The 18,074-nt window shown below is 37.2% G+C and overlaps 2 protein-coding genes across 3 annotated transcripts; one reads left to right on the forward strand and one right to left on the reverse strand.

Annotated features, from left to right (window-relative positions):
- Positions 1–3,769: 3,769 nt before the first annotated feature.
- On the forward strand, positions 3,770–9,072 carry LOC144547671 (clathrin interactor EPSIN 1-like). The gene is made up of 11 exons (XM_078296365.1): positions 3,770–4,016; positions 4,097–4,148; positions 4,547–4,626; positions 4,734–4,812; positions 5,444–5,527; positions 5,637–5,782; positions 6,095–6,310; positions 6,653–6,786; positions 7,216–7,415; positions 7,834–8,275; positions 8,616–9,072. The coding sequence occupies exons 1-11, from the start codon at positions 3,976–3,978 to the stop codon at positions 8,810–8,812; spliced, it is 1,671 nt and encodes a 556-aa protein (XP_078152491.1). The 5' UTR covers positions 3,770–3,975; the 3' UTR covers positions 8,813–9,072.
- Positions 9,073–15,003: 5,931 nt separating this feature from the next.
- LOC144547145 (uncharacterized) lies at positions 15,004–17,847 on the reverse strand. Of its 2 annotated transcripts, none has more exons than XM_078295736.1 (3): positions 17,640–17,847; positions 15,559–17,069; positions 15,004–15,324 (listed from the first exon to the last, which is right to left on the reverse strand). In XM_078295736.1, exons 1-3 carry the CDS (start codon positions 17,683–17,685, stop codon positions 15,238–15,240), a joined length of 1,644 nt encoding a protein of 547 aa, XP_078151862.1. In that variant the 5' UTR covers positions 17,686–17,847; the 3' UTR covers positions 15,004–15,237. The 2 variants fall into 2 exon arrangements, with proteins under 2 accessions (XP_078151862.1, XP_078151861.1); XM_078295735.1 differs by having other exon boundaries at positions 15,550–17,069.
- Positions 17,848–18,074: the final 227 nt, after the last annotated feature.

Below are 18,074 nucleotides of genomic sequence, written 5' to 3' on the forward strand. Positions count from 1 at the left end.
GAAACCAATCCTTAGAATTAATGGCAAATAATCAAATATTATTTATTGCCTATTTCACTAGATATGATTGATATCATTCAATTTATTATTTCTTTCTTTTGAGTAGATTTAGATCTTCTAGAGGATTCGGCTTAATCCCCAAGTTATGCTGGAACCGAGTGTAATCTTAACAGCAATATTCAAATTTATATGGTAGATTTGCACTTTATATTGAGTTTGAACCTAGTAGGGAACGAAATCAAGCCAATTAAATCATAATATTTGGTACTGTTATCCATCTCCAATTAGCCAACATGTATTAAGATCATATCATAGTTCAGACTTAGGCCAATGTATGTTGTCTGATCAATAAAACGTTCTCCTACGCCCAAATGGCCAAATCTGTCCTTTAGACCAATAAACCAGCAAACAGAATATAAAAGGAACCAAGTAACAAAGCTAGTTATCAAAAGCTCTCATCTCATAAAAGTGCAGAGTTACTATATATTTAAAGTTTTGTAAACTAATCAGAGTCCTCTGTGTTGGCGGACTCAAGTCATGACTCAACCAACACCTGCTCAGGCTCAAACGATTGGATCGATCGAGTGGAATGTGTGTTTCCTCAGGCATCCATTCTTTCACTGCTTCAGATGTCTACGCAACATTACTCCAAGGCCATAAACTATATATATATATATATATATATATGTTTATTGAGGAATTACGTACCTAGCTATCTGTCCGTTTGCATCAAAGTAATTAAGAAACCTAGCTAGCTAACTCTTCGATGATACAAAAGGGTTTATTTGGTGCTTTATAAAAAAATGTGTCATAGTATCTGTTTGGTGTTGTACAAATATAATTAGTATACCTTTTGAGTGAGGCCATGGGACTATACATAGCGCATAGCGGTTTGTACTATGGCTTCATATCTCTGGTTTCAACGTCTAAATGATCGATCTGAACCATATTCAAGATAATCTCTATATGAAAATGTACTTTGAGATCAAATTTTACATTTTTTTAGAATTTTTTATCCTTAAAAAAAAATAGTCTAAATTAAGAATGTCCATTTGATTTTTTTTCAATAATAGATATGACAATTTGGCTCCATATGAAACTTGTAAGGTTGGGAAATCTACGCGCGTCTATGACATAACAAAATGCGGTCAACCTTCAGGCTTCGACTACGTACCGACCTTAAAAAAAAGAGAAATGCGGTCAACCTCCTATTTTTCGTTGGAGTTGATGATCATGAAAAACCTTGGCATCTGATAAATAACCATTTGTGGGCTAGCTATTAGCCTTCTTACTCTACTCTCGTTAGGACTACAAAAATATGCCACCGCAAGTGTAAAAAGTGACTATATATTGTCGAAGAAATATCGACGAAAATTATTATTTCCGAACATATTGAAGAAAAATATTTTGAACCTTGTGGATAGTGACAAATTTTTGTCACGCGCTCCGGCCATGTTGACTCAGGTCCTGATCAAGGCTTGACAGATGTAATAAATATTGCCTCGTCGGAGAACCAAGTGCGTAGTGTCACGTTACTGTTCATGGATGCGACATACGAAATATACATCGCTGGGGGCTGGGGCCTGGTGCAGCTAGCAGCTGGTGGTCTCAACCAGTGTTGCAAAAAACAATCGTTTAAGTCAATTAGTCTTTGGCGGTAACTAAACCGTTACTAATCATCGGTTTTCTGTTTATACGACTAATTAGTTAGTTATTTTACTATTCTTTTTTATGTATTTATTTGTGAGTGAGTCTATGGTACTATGCATATCACGGGTTGTTACCGTGCTACGGCTCTATATTCGAGTTTTCAAATCCTAACGGTCGATCCGAACCGTTTATCTTGTTCTCCATATTAATATGTGTTTGGAGACCAAATTTTACATTTTTTGAAAAAAAATTTACTATTTTTTTAGATATTTAGAAAATCACTTGATCTGAAAATTCTGGACCATATAAAAACAGTGATTTTCAATAAATCTAAAAAAATAATAAAAAAATTTCAAAAAATGTAAAATTTGGTCTCCAAACACATATTAATATGGAGAACAAGATGAACGGTTCGGATCGACCGTTAGGATTTGAAAACTCGAATATAGAACCGTAGCACGGTGCCAAATCGTAATATGCATAGTACCATAGACTCACTCTTTATTTGTTATATGTACTATATTTTTGTCTTGTCTTATTTGAGCTTTTTAAATGATATTTAATAAAATTTTATAATTAATAAAAAGATTAAGTGAAAATAAATTTATTTGATAAGTTTGATGAGTTAAATTAACCATTTTAATAACTATAAATATATGTACATAACTTTAATAAAAACAAAATCATCTATAAAATTTTGATTAATCGACCACTTCATGATTAATCATTTAAAAGTAACATGTCCGTCCGACGAGTGCATACCGTTATTTATACTATAAGACATAACGTCTGATCTGCAGTATCCATATTTTTGTTGTACAGCTGCTTGTCGTTGCGTACTCTCCATTCCAAAGATCCGTTCATCCTATTAATATAACAGTACAGAATAATGAGTAAGTCTATGGTACTATGCATATTACGATTTGGCACTGTGTTACGGCTCTATATTTGAGTTTTCAAATCCTAATGGTCGATCCGAACAATTCATCTTGTTCTCCATATTAATATGTGTTTGGAGACCAAATTATACATTTTTTTTAATTTTTTTACTATTTTTTTAGATTTATTAAAAATCACTGTTTTTGGATGGTCCAGAATTTTCAGATCAAGTGATTTTCTAAATATCTAAAAAAATAGTAAAAAAATTTCAAAAAATATAAAATTTGGTCTCCAAACACATATTAATATGGAGAACAAGATGAACGGTTCAGATCGACCTTTAGGATTTAAAAACTCAAATATAGAGCCGTAGTACGGTAACAACCCGTGATATGCATAGTACCATAGACTCACTCCAGAATAATTATAATATTTTCCGCTCGATCTGCTCATGTAAAATAACAGCATTTGAGACAATATAATTTTTCTTATTTTTATTTGCATTGAACAATATAAAATTTAGCAAAAGCCGATTCCACCACTTCAATGAGCGCAATTATAAAATATTGCTCTCTTTATTAAATTTGAAAATCAAAATTTTTGTCATGTTCTTCAAATTTAAATTACAGGAATAAAAATACTCTGGAATTAATGTGAAGACAATTGATAAATAGTTAATATGAGAAATTAATTTAATTTTGTAATTGCAAAGATGAAGATGTTTTACAATTTAGTGTAGCAGGTGCCTCTGTTAATTAAGCAGTTGAAGAGGTTGATGAACAAATTAAGTCTCGGAAGGCGCGCGTATATCTATCAATTATTATATTTAATAATACATATGCAGTACAGCTGTTTTTGCGTATATCCATGAACTATCATATTCTAATTAATACATATAAAGAATTGGTCGATTTACTTGCTTTTTCGTATATCCATGCACTATCATATTCTTAATACATATGAAGAATTGGTCGATCAACTTGATGATTAATAATTTAATATTTACTGATCGATGCAGTACAGCTGTTCTTTCAGATCGGAAACCTTTCAAAATTTAAGGTAGGCCCAAATTAACAGTACAATTAATATTCCAACTTAAATTACAGTTTTAAGTCCAGATAAGCCCATTTTAAGACAGGATCCAGGTCAAGGAATTGCACAGAGACAACCAGAGTGGGCTTTAACAGGGCTAAAGCCTCGCAGTGGATAGTTCCAGTTTATTGCTACTGGAGAGAAATAGACATGTAAAAGAACTCTGTTGTTGTATGGAACCATTACCACACTCTCTTATCTCGGCTTTACTCATTCGATAGATCTAACAAGTTCTCGTAAAATCCGATCATAAGAGGGGGAAAAACAGCTTACAGCTTCTCGCTATCCGCGTTTTCTGAGCTGCTCCAAATAGCGATTTCTTGAGTTCAAATCGGGAGAATCGACGTTCGAGCCATGGATTTTATGAAGGTCTTCGATCAGACGGTTCGCGAGATGTAAGCTTGTTACATTGATATTTGCTGTTGATTTTTGTTGATTTTATGTCTCGATGGGCTGATCTCGTTGTTTATATCAGAAAGAGAGAGGTGAATCTGAAGGTGCTCAAGGTCCCAGAAATCGAACAAAAGGTTAGCTCTCCAATTTCAATCGAGATCTATTGTATCCGCTGGTGGTTCAGATCTAAATAACTCGACATTTTTGTACAACTTGTTTTGCTGTGAGGAAAAATATTCTTATTACTAGATGCTGCCAAATTGCAATATGATATATATATTTATAATATGCAAAAGGAAGTGCACTCGATTACAACTTATGAAGTTATTATTACAATCGAGTTGTTGATCATATATCTTCTTCTTCTTCTTTTAATTTTGCATGATAGCAGAAAGGAAAAAGAAGTATGTCTTGTAATAATTTCTTCCGTATCAGCTAAACAGCTGTATATGACAAAACTAGATTAAAATCATAGATTTTTAAGATAATATTTACTAATTTGGTTGAATGTTTTTTTATTTTTGGAACCTAGGTCCTTGACGCAACAGATGATGAACCGTGGGGCCCACATGGATCTTCATTATCAGAAATTGCACGAGCCACAAAGAAATTGTATGCTTGTACAACTAGTTTAAGTTTCCACTTCCATATGCAAAATTTCTGTTCAGCATTGTTATCTTTCATTTAATTTTATGCTTTGAATAAATTACAATGTACAGTACTGAGTGCCAGATGATAATGAATGTTCTATGGACAAGATTAACTGAGGGAAGTGCCAGGTGGCGTCACGCATACAAGGCATGTGCTTAAATTATTTTCATATTCTTATCCCTATAATCACATAGAGGGGTCAAATGCCTCCATTTGTGTCTCCATTATGCCTTCATTTTTGAAACTTCAATAACTTAAGAACTGAAAACTTAAATGTCAAAATAAAACCATTAGATAAGATCTATGTTCTCTTTGGTTGCAAAATACACTAATGTGGATAATTTCTGGATGTTGATTTTTCAATTTATTATTTCATATAAAAATAAAATTGAAAAGTGATAATTTGTTTTGTGCATGTAGAAAATAATTTTATAGGTCACATCTAACAGTTTGATTTTGACATATAAGTTTTAGAATTGTTATTAGAAAATTAAAAAGTGGAGGCATGATGAAGGCATAAAAATAAGGACCTTCCTCAATCACACAAGTGACTTGCAAATTTTCATGTAGCTCTCCTTTTAGTCCTTGAACTGACAAATTTTAATCGAATAAATTCAGTTGATCATAATTGGCTGATCCTTCTACCTTTATCTGTGAGAACATTTATCAAGACTATAATTACAAAATATAAATCAGTGTGTTCTGAAAGCTAATTATAACTAGTTTTTATTATGCTACTGTGCTTTTTTTATGATAATTCTATGTCATTGTTTCACAGGCATTGACTGTCATTGAGTACTTGCTTGCAAATGGATCAGAACGGGCAGTTGATGATATTTTGGAGCATAGTTCTCGAATTTCAGTTTAGTCATCTTTTTTTTTTCCCCCTAAAATCACATAGAGAATTTCTGCAATTCATTAGTTGGTGTTTGACAGATTCTTATCATTTCTTTCTTTTCGGAATTGTACAGTCACTTTCAAGATTTGAGTATGTGGAACCCAATGGAAAAGATGCTGGAATTAATGTGAGAAAGAAGGTTGAAACAATCATGAATTTAGTAAATGACACAGATAAAATAAAAGCTGTCAGAGAGAAAGCCAATGCTAACCGAGACAAGTAATGCACCCTGCACCCTTATCTCATTGACATACTTATACTTATTACAAGTCAATTCTACTTAAATCACATAAACACTCGCACACAATTGCATTATTTTTTATTCATTTTATGCATCATTATTTCTTCGCGTCAAAAAACAACATACACAAACAATCAACCATGCACATTCACTTCAAAAGCTGTAAAAATTAACTTATTCTGAAAATATAATGGCCACCAAATGTAATACCTGTACTATTCAAACTAGTAAGGCAAATTGGCCATTTTCTAATAAACAATGTCATTTACAATCATTTTTTTTACATTTAGGTATGTTGGATTATCCTCAAGTGGAATCACAAACAAATCAAGCTCGGCCTCCTATGGCGGTAGCATTGGCGGTAGATATGGTGGGTATGGTTCCGATGACCAATATGGTAGCTTAGGCAGCTCAAGAGATGTTGATTCATTTAGAGGTGAAGGTTCCAGTGAAGGTTTGACAGGTGATAATGGTTTTAGCAAGTCGAAGAAAGGAACTAGTAGCAGGTACCAAAAGAAATTTGTTATTCTCCTGAATTCTTTTCAATACTTCAATCCCTACTTATAGTTATGGGTGGATCTTAGTACATCCTAGGGGGTGCTAAGCCACACCTATGATTTCAAAAAATTTATTATGTATATTGAAATTTAATTGAATTTTGTTTTTTTAAACGTTTTATGTAATCCAGCCCCCTCAATAAATATCAAATATTTGCTTGTAGCCTAATGGTTAACATCTGTGAACAATGATGGAACTTTTCATTAAGGAGTAATTCAATTGTTTATTCAATCACAAAGGTTGATCTGTATACGGTTCTCTCAAGTGCCTTTTCCCTCTTGGTATGACAGGAACAAAAGCTCTGCCTCGAAGCCGTCTCCAAATAAAGGTCTTGATGCTTCTAAATCCTCTAGTGCACCAATTAATGATGACCTCGGTGATGATGATTTTGACGACTTTGATCCACGTGGATCAGCTAAATCGGGTAAGTCCCTTTAGCTGGTTAAAGATTCTTGGTGTAATATTGGTTGATGATTGGCAGTTCTCAATTGTCCAGTAGAAATAGAGTTATTTTACAATTATTTTATTGTAGGTTAGTGGGTTCAGTTGTGATCTAGGATGTTGGTAGTCCATTGGATCTATGGTTGCTCTGATCTAAAGGTCAGGTTGGCTTCTGGTTCGATTGGTTTGATTTTGCCAGATCTAGTTCATAGGGGACACTTGTACTTGTGAAAAGTGTCTTCATGGTTGTTTAAAATATTGCTCAATATCTAAGAATGGACCAGCTCAATTTCTACACAATAATTACACCTGACATTTAGCATTTTACCTGGGTCAGGGAGGCATAAACTCGAATGTTCATACTCATCAAACATTGAAATATCTATCTAAAACTTTCTAATGCATTTGATAGGAGTTGATGCTACTGCCAATACCACGAAAGCTGAAGTGGATCTTTTTGGACCTAATTTAATGGATGACTTCATGGGTGCGCCTTCAGTAGCTACCACGGATTCAGCCACAGAAAAACCCGATGAAGTTGATCTTTTTGCGGATGCAGATTTTGTATCAGCCCCGCCACTGCCTGAGCCAAAATCTTCTTCTAAAACTGAGGTTAGCTTCAAGTTAATAAATTTAATATACTTAACATTGCTGTCATCTCTACATCCCACTATTAAGTATTAACAAACAATATTTAATTTCTGAGGGTCAGAAAGAGTTTCTTTCTTTTGTATGGGAGGTGGGCATTATTGTTCTTGTTAATTCTAGCTTTTGTTGCATAATGCATATTTAATATTGATTGCTACATGAATTTCGTTGTTATCTGTTAGTGGAATAATTAAGCAAGGACACACTGTTACATGTATGATTTTGCATCAGATTCTATTGTTGTACATAACCTACTCCTGTACATGACGTACCCAATATATGTTTGTTACTATACTGTTGTATGAAGGTACTTTTTGTGGGAGATTGGTATCGGTACTTGTTTAATTACTAATGAATATATATTACAAATTTTTATTGGTAGATTGATGTTGATCTTTTTTCTGGTGAACCTAACTTCACCCCAGCATTCTCTTCAACCACTACTGACTTCTTCTCATCACCTGCACCAAGCCTAACTTCAGACTCCAAAGCCCAAGCTTCTATGCCGAACCCAATAAGCTCTGAAACCTTTGACCCGTTTGCTTCAATCCCATTGAACAATTTCAGTTCAGATCCTTTTGGGGACTTCACTTCAAATGTCTCCACTACAACTCCAGTGAAAGGAACCCAGGATAAGATATCTGATCCTTCAACTGATGACACTTTTGGCACCTTCACCACAGCCAGTACCAGCACCAACATTTCACAAAATTCGGGGAATAGCTCTGCTAAGCCGAGTAATGCCAAGGGCGGCTTTCAGGTTAAGTCTGGTATTTGGGCTGATTCACTCAGCCGTGGGATAATTGATCTCAACATAACTGCTCGTAAGTACCTTCAGCTTTTGTTTGACAAATAGCATCCGTCTGTGTGATTATTTTTTAGAAACAAATTATTGTTAAATTTCAGAATACAAATGTTAAAGATCCACCTAAAAGTGAAATTTCTAAACAAAAAGAATACACAAAAAAAGTTTCAGGTTAGATCTCATGCTTTGTGATTTCCCAAGTTTTCGTTCATAACAAAAATCATGGAACTTTTTGTGCTGCTTCCTCACTGATGTGTTTCTTTGGCTCAGATTATCCTGTTACTAGAGTTAGGAATTATTTTCCGGATATTATCTTCTTTGCTTATCCCGTTCTTCTTGCTCTGTTATGAAATATGCAGCTAAAAAGGTAAACCTGGCAGACATAGGGATAGTAGGTGGGCTTGATGATGCTTCCAATGAAAAAGACAAGTTCTCTTCTTTTGGCCCTGCATCATACCTGGGTTCAGGTCCGGGGATGGGTCTCTCCAGTGGTGGTTCTACTGGAGGCAGTAAACTCTCTGGTTTTGGCCAACAACAATACGGAGGCTTCAAATAATGTTATTTTTTTTTACATTCTTTCGAGCTTGAGAAATTATTTGATGTGGTTGAGATATTAAATATGATTAATATGTGTTTTTGCTTCACTGATACATTTATCATATAGTTTATCCACTTAATATTGTTTGAGTTGTGGTTGTTTTATTGAAGGAAAAATCCACCAAAAAACTGGTGTGTATGTAGAGGAGATTTGTTGTAATGGTAATATGCAATCAAGTTCAAGGATTGACAATAAGAATATGTTTGTTTGGAGGCCTATTTTCAGGGGTTTTCATCTTGCGTTAGTTTATTGTTTTCAATTTGGAATTTGATTACATGTCATTTTTTGTTTTTAGTTATACTAGCAACTGAATTATGTGGTGGGAAGACAGCAAATGGCATTAATTGATTATCTAGCCCTCACAGAAGCCCTTTTTTTTTCTTTTAAACCTGGTAAAATTCCATCTTAGTGAGTTAACAGGTCTGTGTAAAACATTTAACTTCGGAATATCAGGGTTTTTTTTAAAAAAAAAAAAAAACCTTAGCATGTTGAGTGGTGGCCTGATGGGGGTTGATTGAATAGAACCATAATAAACCGGATGCAGATTTTAAACCGCTCTTGGTAGTTTCTCCCAAATTAAACCCAGCATGTTGACACCTCTACCAGCTTTTTCCCCGTCTTGTGTTATATTTTGTCATTTGTTAGCGGTAAAGAATATTCGGCTATGAAAAAGGGGACCTTTTTTTTAAGATTTGTTATGAGCCTATGAAAATAAAAAGTAAAATAAACTAATTTTGTCAAAAAATAAATTAGTTTCGCTACCGTGCTGGAGAAATGTAACTAACTAAGAAGAAACCTCAGGGCCAGTAAAAAAATTTACCAGTTTAGTCTGCCAACTCTTCCCAAGTGAACCGTTCGAACTAGAGGATACAGTAATTACCAGGTTGGTGCTTTGCAGTTTCTAAGATTTGGTATGAAATTAGTGTACGAGAAGGTAGAAAAGAAAATGACACTAAAATAATTTTAAAAGGGATACGATTTTTCTTTACAAGTTCCGACCCATCCGATTGCATAAACAATGGTTTTGTCAAATTAGAAGTCGCCAATATTTGATCCTAAAAACAAAGGACAAATTGTTTGTAACTCAATTGGAATTCACATACGATGCGGAATAATTGAAAATTGACAGAAATGCTGCAAGTTACTTTATGTCAATTTTGGTATAATCAGTAACTCAGTATAATTTACTTGGGAAGATATTTTATGCAAATAAACTCTACAATTATTATACATGTTCTTAGCTACAAATTTATTTACTACGACACATTCATTAATTACGAATTTTTCAATGAAACAGTACAGACTGACAAATTTGGACCTAACTAACAGAAAGGATTTAGAAACTGGGCCGTTGCAATTTAAATTTCAATTTGACCTTTTTCACATTTCAACCCAAAATTCTCGACACGAGATCGGAAGATAGCAGAGGAGAGAAAAAGAAAAGAGATGAGAAGCAAAGCGGCACAGAACGCGATGCGATCGGGTGTGGTGGTGATCGGAGCGGTGGCCTTCGGTTACCTCTCTTTCAAAATCGGGTTCAAACCCTACCTCGACCGAGCCCAGCAGGAGCTCTCTCATTTAGAACCCGATCCGCACTCCATCTCTGCTAGTGGCACAGATGGTTCTAGTGCTTATCCTGAGGACAGTGCTGCCGTAGTGTTGAAAGACGAAGTAGATGGAGAAATTCACTGAAGGTGTACAAGTATTGGCTAGGGATACAAGTAGAACTAATCAATTTTGCAAGTTTTTTGTGGATTTGGATAAGTGCGCTGCTGCAAGTTGTTTTTTAAAAGATTTAGAGATGATAAAGCAGTTTTGTTTTAAAAGATGAGGATTATTTTCTTTTCTTGTAAATTTTGTCAAGGTAGAAATTTCGCCTTTCATTTTGAAGTGCTTTTTGTTATTGTATCCAAAGCATATTTTCAGCGTTTCTGGTTTTGGCATTTCAACAAACACTTTCTGCTACCTACGGCTACTGGTAGTATTCAAATTGAAACTTCATTGATCATCATAGTTTTTGTGGACTTCAATGAACTGCTAATTCTTGTGGTTAGTGCCTAATAGAGTTAGTTAGAAGTCAGTTAGCCATGTTAGTTAGACGTGGTAGTTAGAACTGATATCAACAGATCAGTTAGTTAGTTAATGGTAAGACATGTAATTAGCAAAGAGATAACTGATCTGTGCTCTATAAAAGAGATGTAATACAGTTTTGTAAGAGATTAACAAAAGATGAAAATAAAGATTTCTTTCTAAAAATTCTTCTGTCTCTCGTCCTTTATGGTATCAGAGCGAAATGGAGAACGATCCTCTAGCTAATACCTCTAATGGTTCTTCTGTCATTTCCGCCCCTTCTTCTTCTCAGAATGTATCAGATCCTCCACTTGTGATGCTCACTCTCCCAATCTCCACCAAGCTTGACAGAGACAACTATTTGTCATGGCAATCACAGATTGTACCACTTCTGCATGCTTATGGACTGTACCGGTTTCTTGAAACCACCACCGCCCCTTCCGCCACTATCCCTACTGCCACTGGCTCGACTGAGCCCAATCCAGCCTTCTTGCCATGGTACAAACAAGACCAGATGCTCTTAGGTTGGCTCCGTGCATCCCTAACCCGCGAGACTCTTGCCCTTACTGTTTCTGCCAAGACCTCGGCTGATCTATGGCACAACCTCCGCCGATCCTTCTCCGCCACCTCTCGAGCTCGGCTCTCTGAACTCAGGCGCAAACTCCAAAGCACCTCCAAGGGCGGAGCTTCTTGCCTCGAGTATATTCAGAAGATGCAATCCATTGCCGATGAGCTCGCATTTATTGGAGAACCGGTGTCCGATGATGATCTTCAGATGTACCTCCTTCAAGGTCTCGGCTCCGAGTTCGATTCTCTAGTTATCGCAGTTCAAACGGCGCCCCCTCGCTCAGTGGCCGATCTCACCGCTCTCATCTACGGCCATGAGTCCCGTCTTCTCCTTTCTCAAACCTTGGATGCGAATTCCTCTTCTCCAAACCCGATTGCTCTGTATAACACCAAAACGGGTTCGAATTCTCAGTATAGATCCAATAAAAGCAATTTTCGCTCCCGAGGGGGGGGGTCCCAACAGCACCAGAGACACTCCAGGCCCAATAGCGGCTCCAGACCCACCAGTTCCTCTCATCAGCCCAACAGGCCGAATCTTGACAGAGACGTTATCTGTCAAATTTGCACCAAAAGAGGTCATCGGGCCGTTAACTGCTGGTACCGATCAGATTTAACCAATTACCCAGAACAGGTCCAGCCCCAAGCTAACCTAGCCAATCCAGCTCCCTTTCAAGCCAACAGTGCACAGACCGCCAAGCCCTCAACTGGACCCGAATGGTGGCTTGATTCGGGCGCTTCTCACCATGTTACGAACGATTTAAACAACCTTACCTCCTACCTACCGTATGAAGGATTCGACAAACTCCACATAGGTAATGGTGAGGGAATGACAATAAGTCACATCGGGTCCTCCACTTTTCATTTTTCGAATTACACGATCTCATTACATGACGTTTTATTTGTGCCTTCATTTGCCAAGAACCTCATTAGTCTATCTAGATTATTGCGTGATAACTCGATTCTCATTGAATTTTTCTCTAATTGTTGTGTGATAAAGGATCGCCGCACGATGGAGATCATTCTACGAATCAAGGTTGAGCATGGTCTCTACTCATTTCCTCTTCTCAATCCTCATGCATTTTTTGGTGAAAAAGTCTCCCTCAACACTTGGCATGCACGCCTTGGTCATCCATCCTCCGAGACCACACACAAAATTTTACATTCTAGTAGCCTTCCTTGTACAAACAATAAATTGGACTTGTGTCATGATTGCGTTGTAGCGAAATCACATCGATTACCCTTTCTTCCTAGTTCTTTTTCTTCTTCTTCACCTTTAGAGATCGTGTATTCGGATTTGTGGGGTCCCGCACCATTATCTTCTAATAACGGGTTTCGTTACTACATTTTATTTGTTGATGATTACTCACGCTATTCTTGGATTTATTTCTTGCATTCAAAGGATGAGGTTTTGCGTGTTTTCTCCTCTTTTAAAAGCCAAGTGGAAAATTTGTTGAATTGCACGATCAAAATCCTTCGAACGGACGGTGGCACCGAATACAAACCCATCTCTCGCTCATTCCCATCGCTTATTCACCAAACTACATGTCCATACACCCCTCAACAAAACGGGGTGTCCGAGCGCAAACACCGTCACATTATCGAACTCGCTCTCGCCAATATGGCACATGCCTCTATTCCTACACGATTTTGGGATGACATCTTTTCAAGTGTGGTTTACTTGATCAACCGCCAACCCGCTACAACATCTTCTTCTTCTCCCTTCTTTAAACTTTTTCATAGAACACCTGATTATGCATTTTTGCGGGTTTTAGGGTGTTTATGCTTTCCCTATTTGAGACCATATAACAACCATAAACTCCAACCACGTTCTAAACCTTGTGTGTTTATTGGTTATTCTCTCTCCCAAAAAGGCTATAAATGTTTAGATCTTGATTCTAACAAATTGTTTGTGTCTAGGCATGTTGTGTTTGATGAATCTCAGTTCCCGTTCAAAACAGCTGTCTCTGGGTCTTCTTCGGCCTCCTCTGACCCTCAAACAATGACTACTTGGCTCCCAGTTCTTGCCACTGGCGACACACAACACAACTGCCCTTCTTCGGCTGCCACACAAGATCCGCTCCTACCCATTTATTCTTCCCAGCACCAATCCGATGCATCCAACTCCCACCCTTGCTCATCCACTGGCCCCCTACATTTTTCGGATCCTTCTCCTGTTGTATCCGATCCCACCCATCTCCCAGCCGAACCTCCTTTGGCTTCCAATAAAATTTTGGGTACACCTAGTGTTGTATCCGATCCCAGCCTGCTCACTTATTCCAGACGGCCCAAAGAATTGGTTAGCCATCCAACCCCAGCTGCAGCTGATCCGATCCCTCTTCAAACTTATTCTAGACGCACTCCAGCTGCCCCTTCAAACAGAGAGTTGGCCTCTCCGCTTGTTACACCGGCTATTGATCACCATCCTTCTATTCCTTCCACTTCTAAACATCCTATGATTACTAGAAGTCGAAAACCACCTCACCAAATTGCTCTATTGGCCGAATCATATCTTACCATCGAGCCTAAAACATACAACCAAGCTAAATCCCATCCACATTGGGTTGAGGCCATGACCAAGGAGCACAATGCCCTCATTGCTAACCGCACATGGACACTTGTACCTCCTTCACCTGATCAAAACATTGTCGGTTGCAAGTGGGTTTATAAGATCAAGCGGCACGCGGACGGCTCACTCGAGCGTTACAAAGCCCGCCTTGTGGCTAAGGGGTTCCACCAAGAAGAGGGCATAGATTACTTTGAGACCTATAGCCCCGTCATCCGACCTACCACTATTCGCCTTGTTCTCACGATTGCTCTCTCGCGTGGTTGGTCACTTCGCCAATTAGATGTTCAAAACGCATTCCTCCATGGCGACCTCCAAGAAACGGTATACATGGCTCAACCGCCGGGTTTCATTGATCCATCCAAGCCTCAACACGTGTGCCAACTCTCTAAAGCCATCTATGGTTTAAAGCAAAGTCCACGTGCTTGGTTTCATGTACTAAGCAAAGCCCTCTTAGATCAAGGCTTTCATGCTTCTCGCTACGATCCATCCCTCTTCATCTTCTCTTCTAAAGGGACTATGCTTATTGTTCTCATCTACGTGGATGATATTATTGTGACGGGTTCTAGTACCAACATCATTCATACTTTCATTCAATCCCTTCAAAAACTTTTTCCTGTCAAAGACCTTGGTCCGCTGTCTCTCGTCCTTTAGTGCCTTAATGGTTTGTAGATTTTTAAGGAATATATAAAGTGCTAAATGAGCATACTGCAGCTAAATAAACATTTTTTGCAGCCATTATGCATTTCTAATTACACTTACTGAATTCACGCACATCTTTCCTGCTTCTAGTTATACAATTTTGCATTTCTAATTACACTTACTGAATTCCAGAAACATCTTTCCTGCTTCTAGTTATACATTTCTATTATCATTTACTCAAAATTGAATAATGATAATAATGTCAACATAAATGTGTTCAGCATAGCTCAAAATTGAACAAAAAATGTGCAGAATGCAAGAAAATCATCAAGTAGATAGATGTTCAGATGTTAACATAAATCCGATAAAGATTACAACAGTTAAAATAACTAAGAATTCATTAAGATTCTAAGAACAAAAAACTCAGTAACACTTGTAACATTTGTAACATTTGAAAAGTAATCTGATAAAGTCTTCTTCTAGACTTTGCTAAGCAAAAGGGTTGCTTTCTCCACATATCATACGGATGAAATGCTTAACCTCAAGGAGAGGTGAGTCGAGTGCGCAACCTGCTTGACCGCCTTAAAGGAGTAACTCCTGATTTCGTAGATTCCCTTTGATTTTTGTTCTGTAATTTCAAAAAAAAAAAGACCCAATATTAAATAAGGAGCAACATTCATCGAGCCAAAATTAATGGAAAAAAAGCCAAAATTAAAGGAAACACAAACATTCCTACGAAATTTACCAGTATATAGATGTATTACTTTTGTGATGTCAGAAAAAAAAATGTCAATTTCTCTAAAAGGACCTTATAAAAATTAATGGAAAAAAAGGAAACACAAACTGCACCTACCATTGCAACCTTCTCAAGTAAGGTTCCTGGGGTAATAGGTGCTGTTGGAGTTGCCTGTGCCACTTCCTTCAGAGGACTTTGTACCATAGTAGTGTTGACAGCATCCATTGCTTGTAACTCCACTTCCTCGACAGAACTTCCATTTACCATAGTTGTATTAGCAAGTGAGAACTCACTCAACAAGTCCACTTGTGGTGGCTGGATCACATGCATTTTACTATTACCAGCAATAGTAGTTGACACTTTGTCAGAAGGTTTTTTTGCAGCCCCTAAACCTCTCTGCACATCAGTTTCACTTGCCCGGTTTTGCTTCTTCTTCTTGTAAAACATATTGCTTGTGTGCTTGTGCAAATAAGCAATCATTGCAGCCAAAACTGAAATGCATGCCAGAGCTTGCATTGAATAAAACAAGTAGAGTTGCATTTTCAATGCCTCTGACCTCTCCAGGGTTTGCATATCCCCAACTGCATGCAACTCCACTTCTTCTGGAAATTCTACATTGTTCTCTTGAGCCAACAAGCCAATACCAGTTCCTATTTCATCAGTCTCCTTTGTCACTTCGAATTCACAACCATTAAAAATCCCTTCCTCTTCAGGTGTAAAACCACCACCTCCTATTTCATCAGTCTCCATTGTTACCTCCAATTCACCACCATTAAACATCTCTTGCTCTTCTTCAGGTGTAAAAGTAAAACCACTTATATCAAACTCCTGTGGTATAGCCTCTTCTGTTGTTTCTCCCCTTTCTTCGATCCCGCATGTAAGTTCTACATTTCTCCTATTCAAGCACATTTTTGACAGCCCAATCATCTCACCTAAGACACTTACCTCACTTGTTCTCTCATGTAACTTGATGTCCACATTTGAACTCATGGAAAAAATGTAACAAACTGAAGAAACTAAGCACACAAGAAAGAAAATTAATTTTAACCCCAATTTAGGGTTACTCACCCCCTCCTCTTCTTCATCACTTAGACACTTCTCTTCCTCACATACTGGCATTTGCACTTGCGGTGCAGTGGAAATGCTGGAATTGGATTGTGATCGATCTTCTTCCTCAATGACCTTATCTCCCGGCATTTGTGGGGAAGTGGAAATGATGGATGTGCATGATGAAATCCCTTCTTCCTCATCTAGCATTGCCTTCTCTATGCGGCGCATAGTTTCCATTCTTCGGTTCGGGTCATATCGAAGATATTCAGGTCTGGGTGAAGTGTAATTTGTTACCGGGTCATAAGGGAGGGGATAAGTTGTATCAGGCCTCGACCCGTCAGTGGAAACTGGGGTATGCTTATCAGTATTTCTTTGGTGACTAGATTTCTTTGAGGAATTGGATAGATGGTTTTTCTCTGTCAAAATTCTCTTCTGTGACAAAGGAGATGTAAAGGGAGATTTCAAATTTTTGTGTTCATTTCTTGAAATGTATTTAACAGAAGGAGAGATTCTGTTGGGAGTAAAAGAATTTTCGTTGGATTCATGAGAGACCTTCGTGATGGTTTTGGGGCTCTTTCTTTGAGGATCTGCAATGAGAGTTTGAATCGTGGGCAATAAATTAGAATTTTTTTTTCCAGATCTTTTACTGCTTATATATCCTTGAGACCTCTATTTACATTAATTGTAACCCAGATTATCTAGCACCTCCAAAACCAAGATTTCAAATATATTGAAAATGTATCCCAAATTTTGGTTGTACATAAAAGATATACAAGAGTTCGGTTTTACATAATAAAAGATGGTCATAAGAGTACATTTTCCTATATTGCATGGTTATAAAAGTCCTAAATAAAATAAACGATCCGTACAAGGAATGAAATTTCTGAGAAAATAAACTACCATTGATATTTGTGCTAACCTATTGATATTGAATTCTATTAAAGATGTAAGAATAGTACTATCCACAGGTCCAATTGAATGCAATTTCAGAAAGATTACCAGAGCAGCCTGAATTTGTGCAAAACCTATTGACATTGAATTCTGAGAAAATCAACTGATATTGATATTTCTGCAAAACCTATTGACACCGAATTCTATCAAAGATGTGAGAATAATATCCACAGGTCCAATGGAAAGAACTATTGAGAAAAGATTACCTGAGCGGACTGAATTTGGGGAGCGAATCTTGTTGGAGAAATCCATTTGATTCAATTGTGGAGCAAGATAGTTTCTTCTTCTGAGAAAAATCTTCGAATCACAATTCAATAGCCTTTTAAGTGCTAGGTTCTGGATTTACTCTTTGTGTGTGTGAAAGAGAGAGGAAAGAGGGAGGGAGAAAGAGATTTGGGGATGAGGTTTCTACTTTAAAGAGGAGGCGTTTATCTTGGGCTTTTTTGTAATGTATTCGAGTATTCGACCGTTGGGATGACGAATTATGAAATTATACAATGATCTCCATTTCATTCGAACTGTATTAGTCCATTTCTCTGACAATGCTATTAAATGGGTACAGGGAAGCAATGATTATTTAAAGTTCTGAAAAATGGAGAAGAAAAATGGCGTCCTTTCTGGCTACCATGAGTCCAACGGTC

Source organism: Carex rostrata, chromosome 31 (assembly GCF_964058835.1).
Source record: "Carex rostrata chromosome 31, lpCarRost1.2, whole genome shotgun sequence".
In the NCBI taxonomy this organism is placed as follows: Eukaryota; Viridiplantae; Streptophyta; class Magnoliopsida; order Poales; family Cyperaceae; genus Carex; species Carex rostrata.

Bases quoted from the DNA above. Each gene is read 5' to 3' on its own strand.
- LOC144547671 (XM_078296365.1), top strand. From the start codon at position 3,976: ATGGATTTTATGAAGGTCTTCGATCAGACGGTTCGCGAGAT. The intron at 5,528-5,636 runs GTTTAGTCATCT...GGAATTGTACAG, and splicing joins AGCATAGTTCTCGAATTTCA to TCACTTTCAAGATTTGAGTA. The intron at 5,783-6,094 runs GTAATGCACCCT...TTTTACATTTAG, and splicing joins GCCAATGCTAACCGAGACAA to GTATGTTGGATTATCCTCAA.
- LOC144547145 (XM_078295735.1), bottom strand. From the start codon at position 17,685: ATGGATTTCTCCAACAAGATTCGCTCCCCAAATTCAGTCCGCTCAG. The intron at 17,070-17,639 runs GTAATCTTTTCT...CTCTCATTGCAG, and splicing joins CCCAAATTCAGTCCGCTCAG to ATCCTCAAAGAAAGAGCCCC. The intron at 15,325-15,549 runs GTAGGTGCAGTT...TTGAAATTACAG, and splicing joins TACTTGAGAAGGTTGCAATG to AACAAAAATCAAAGGGAATC.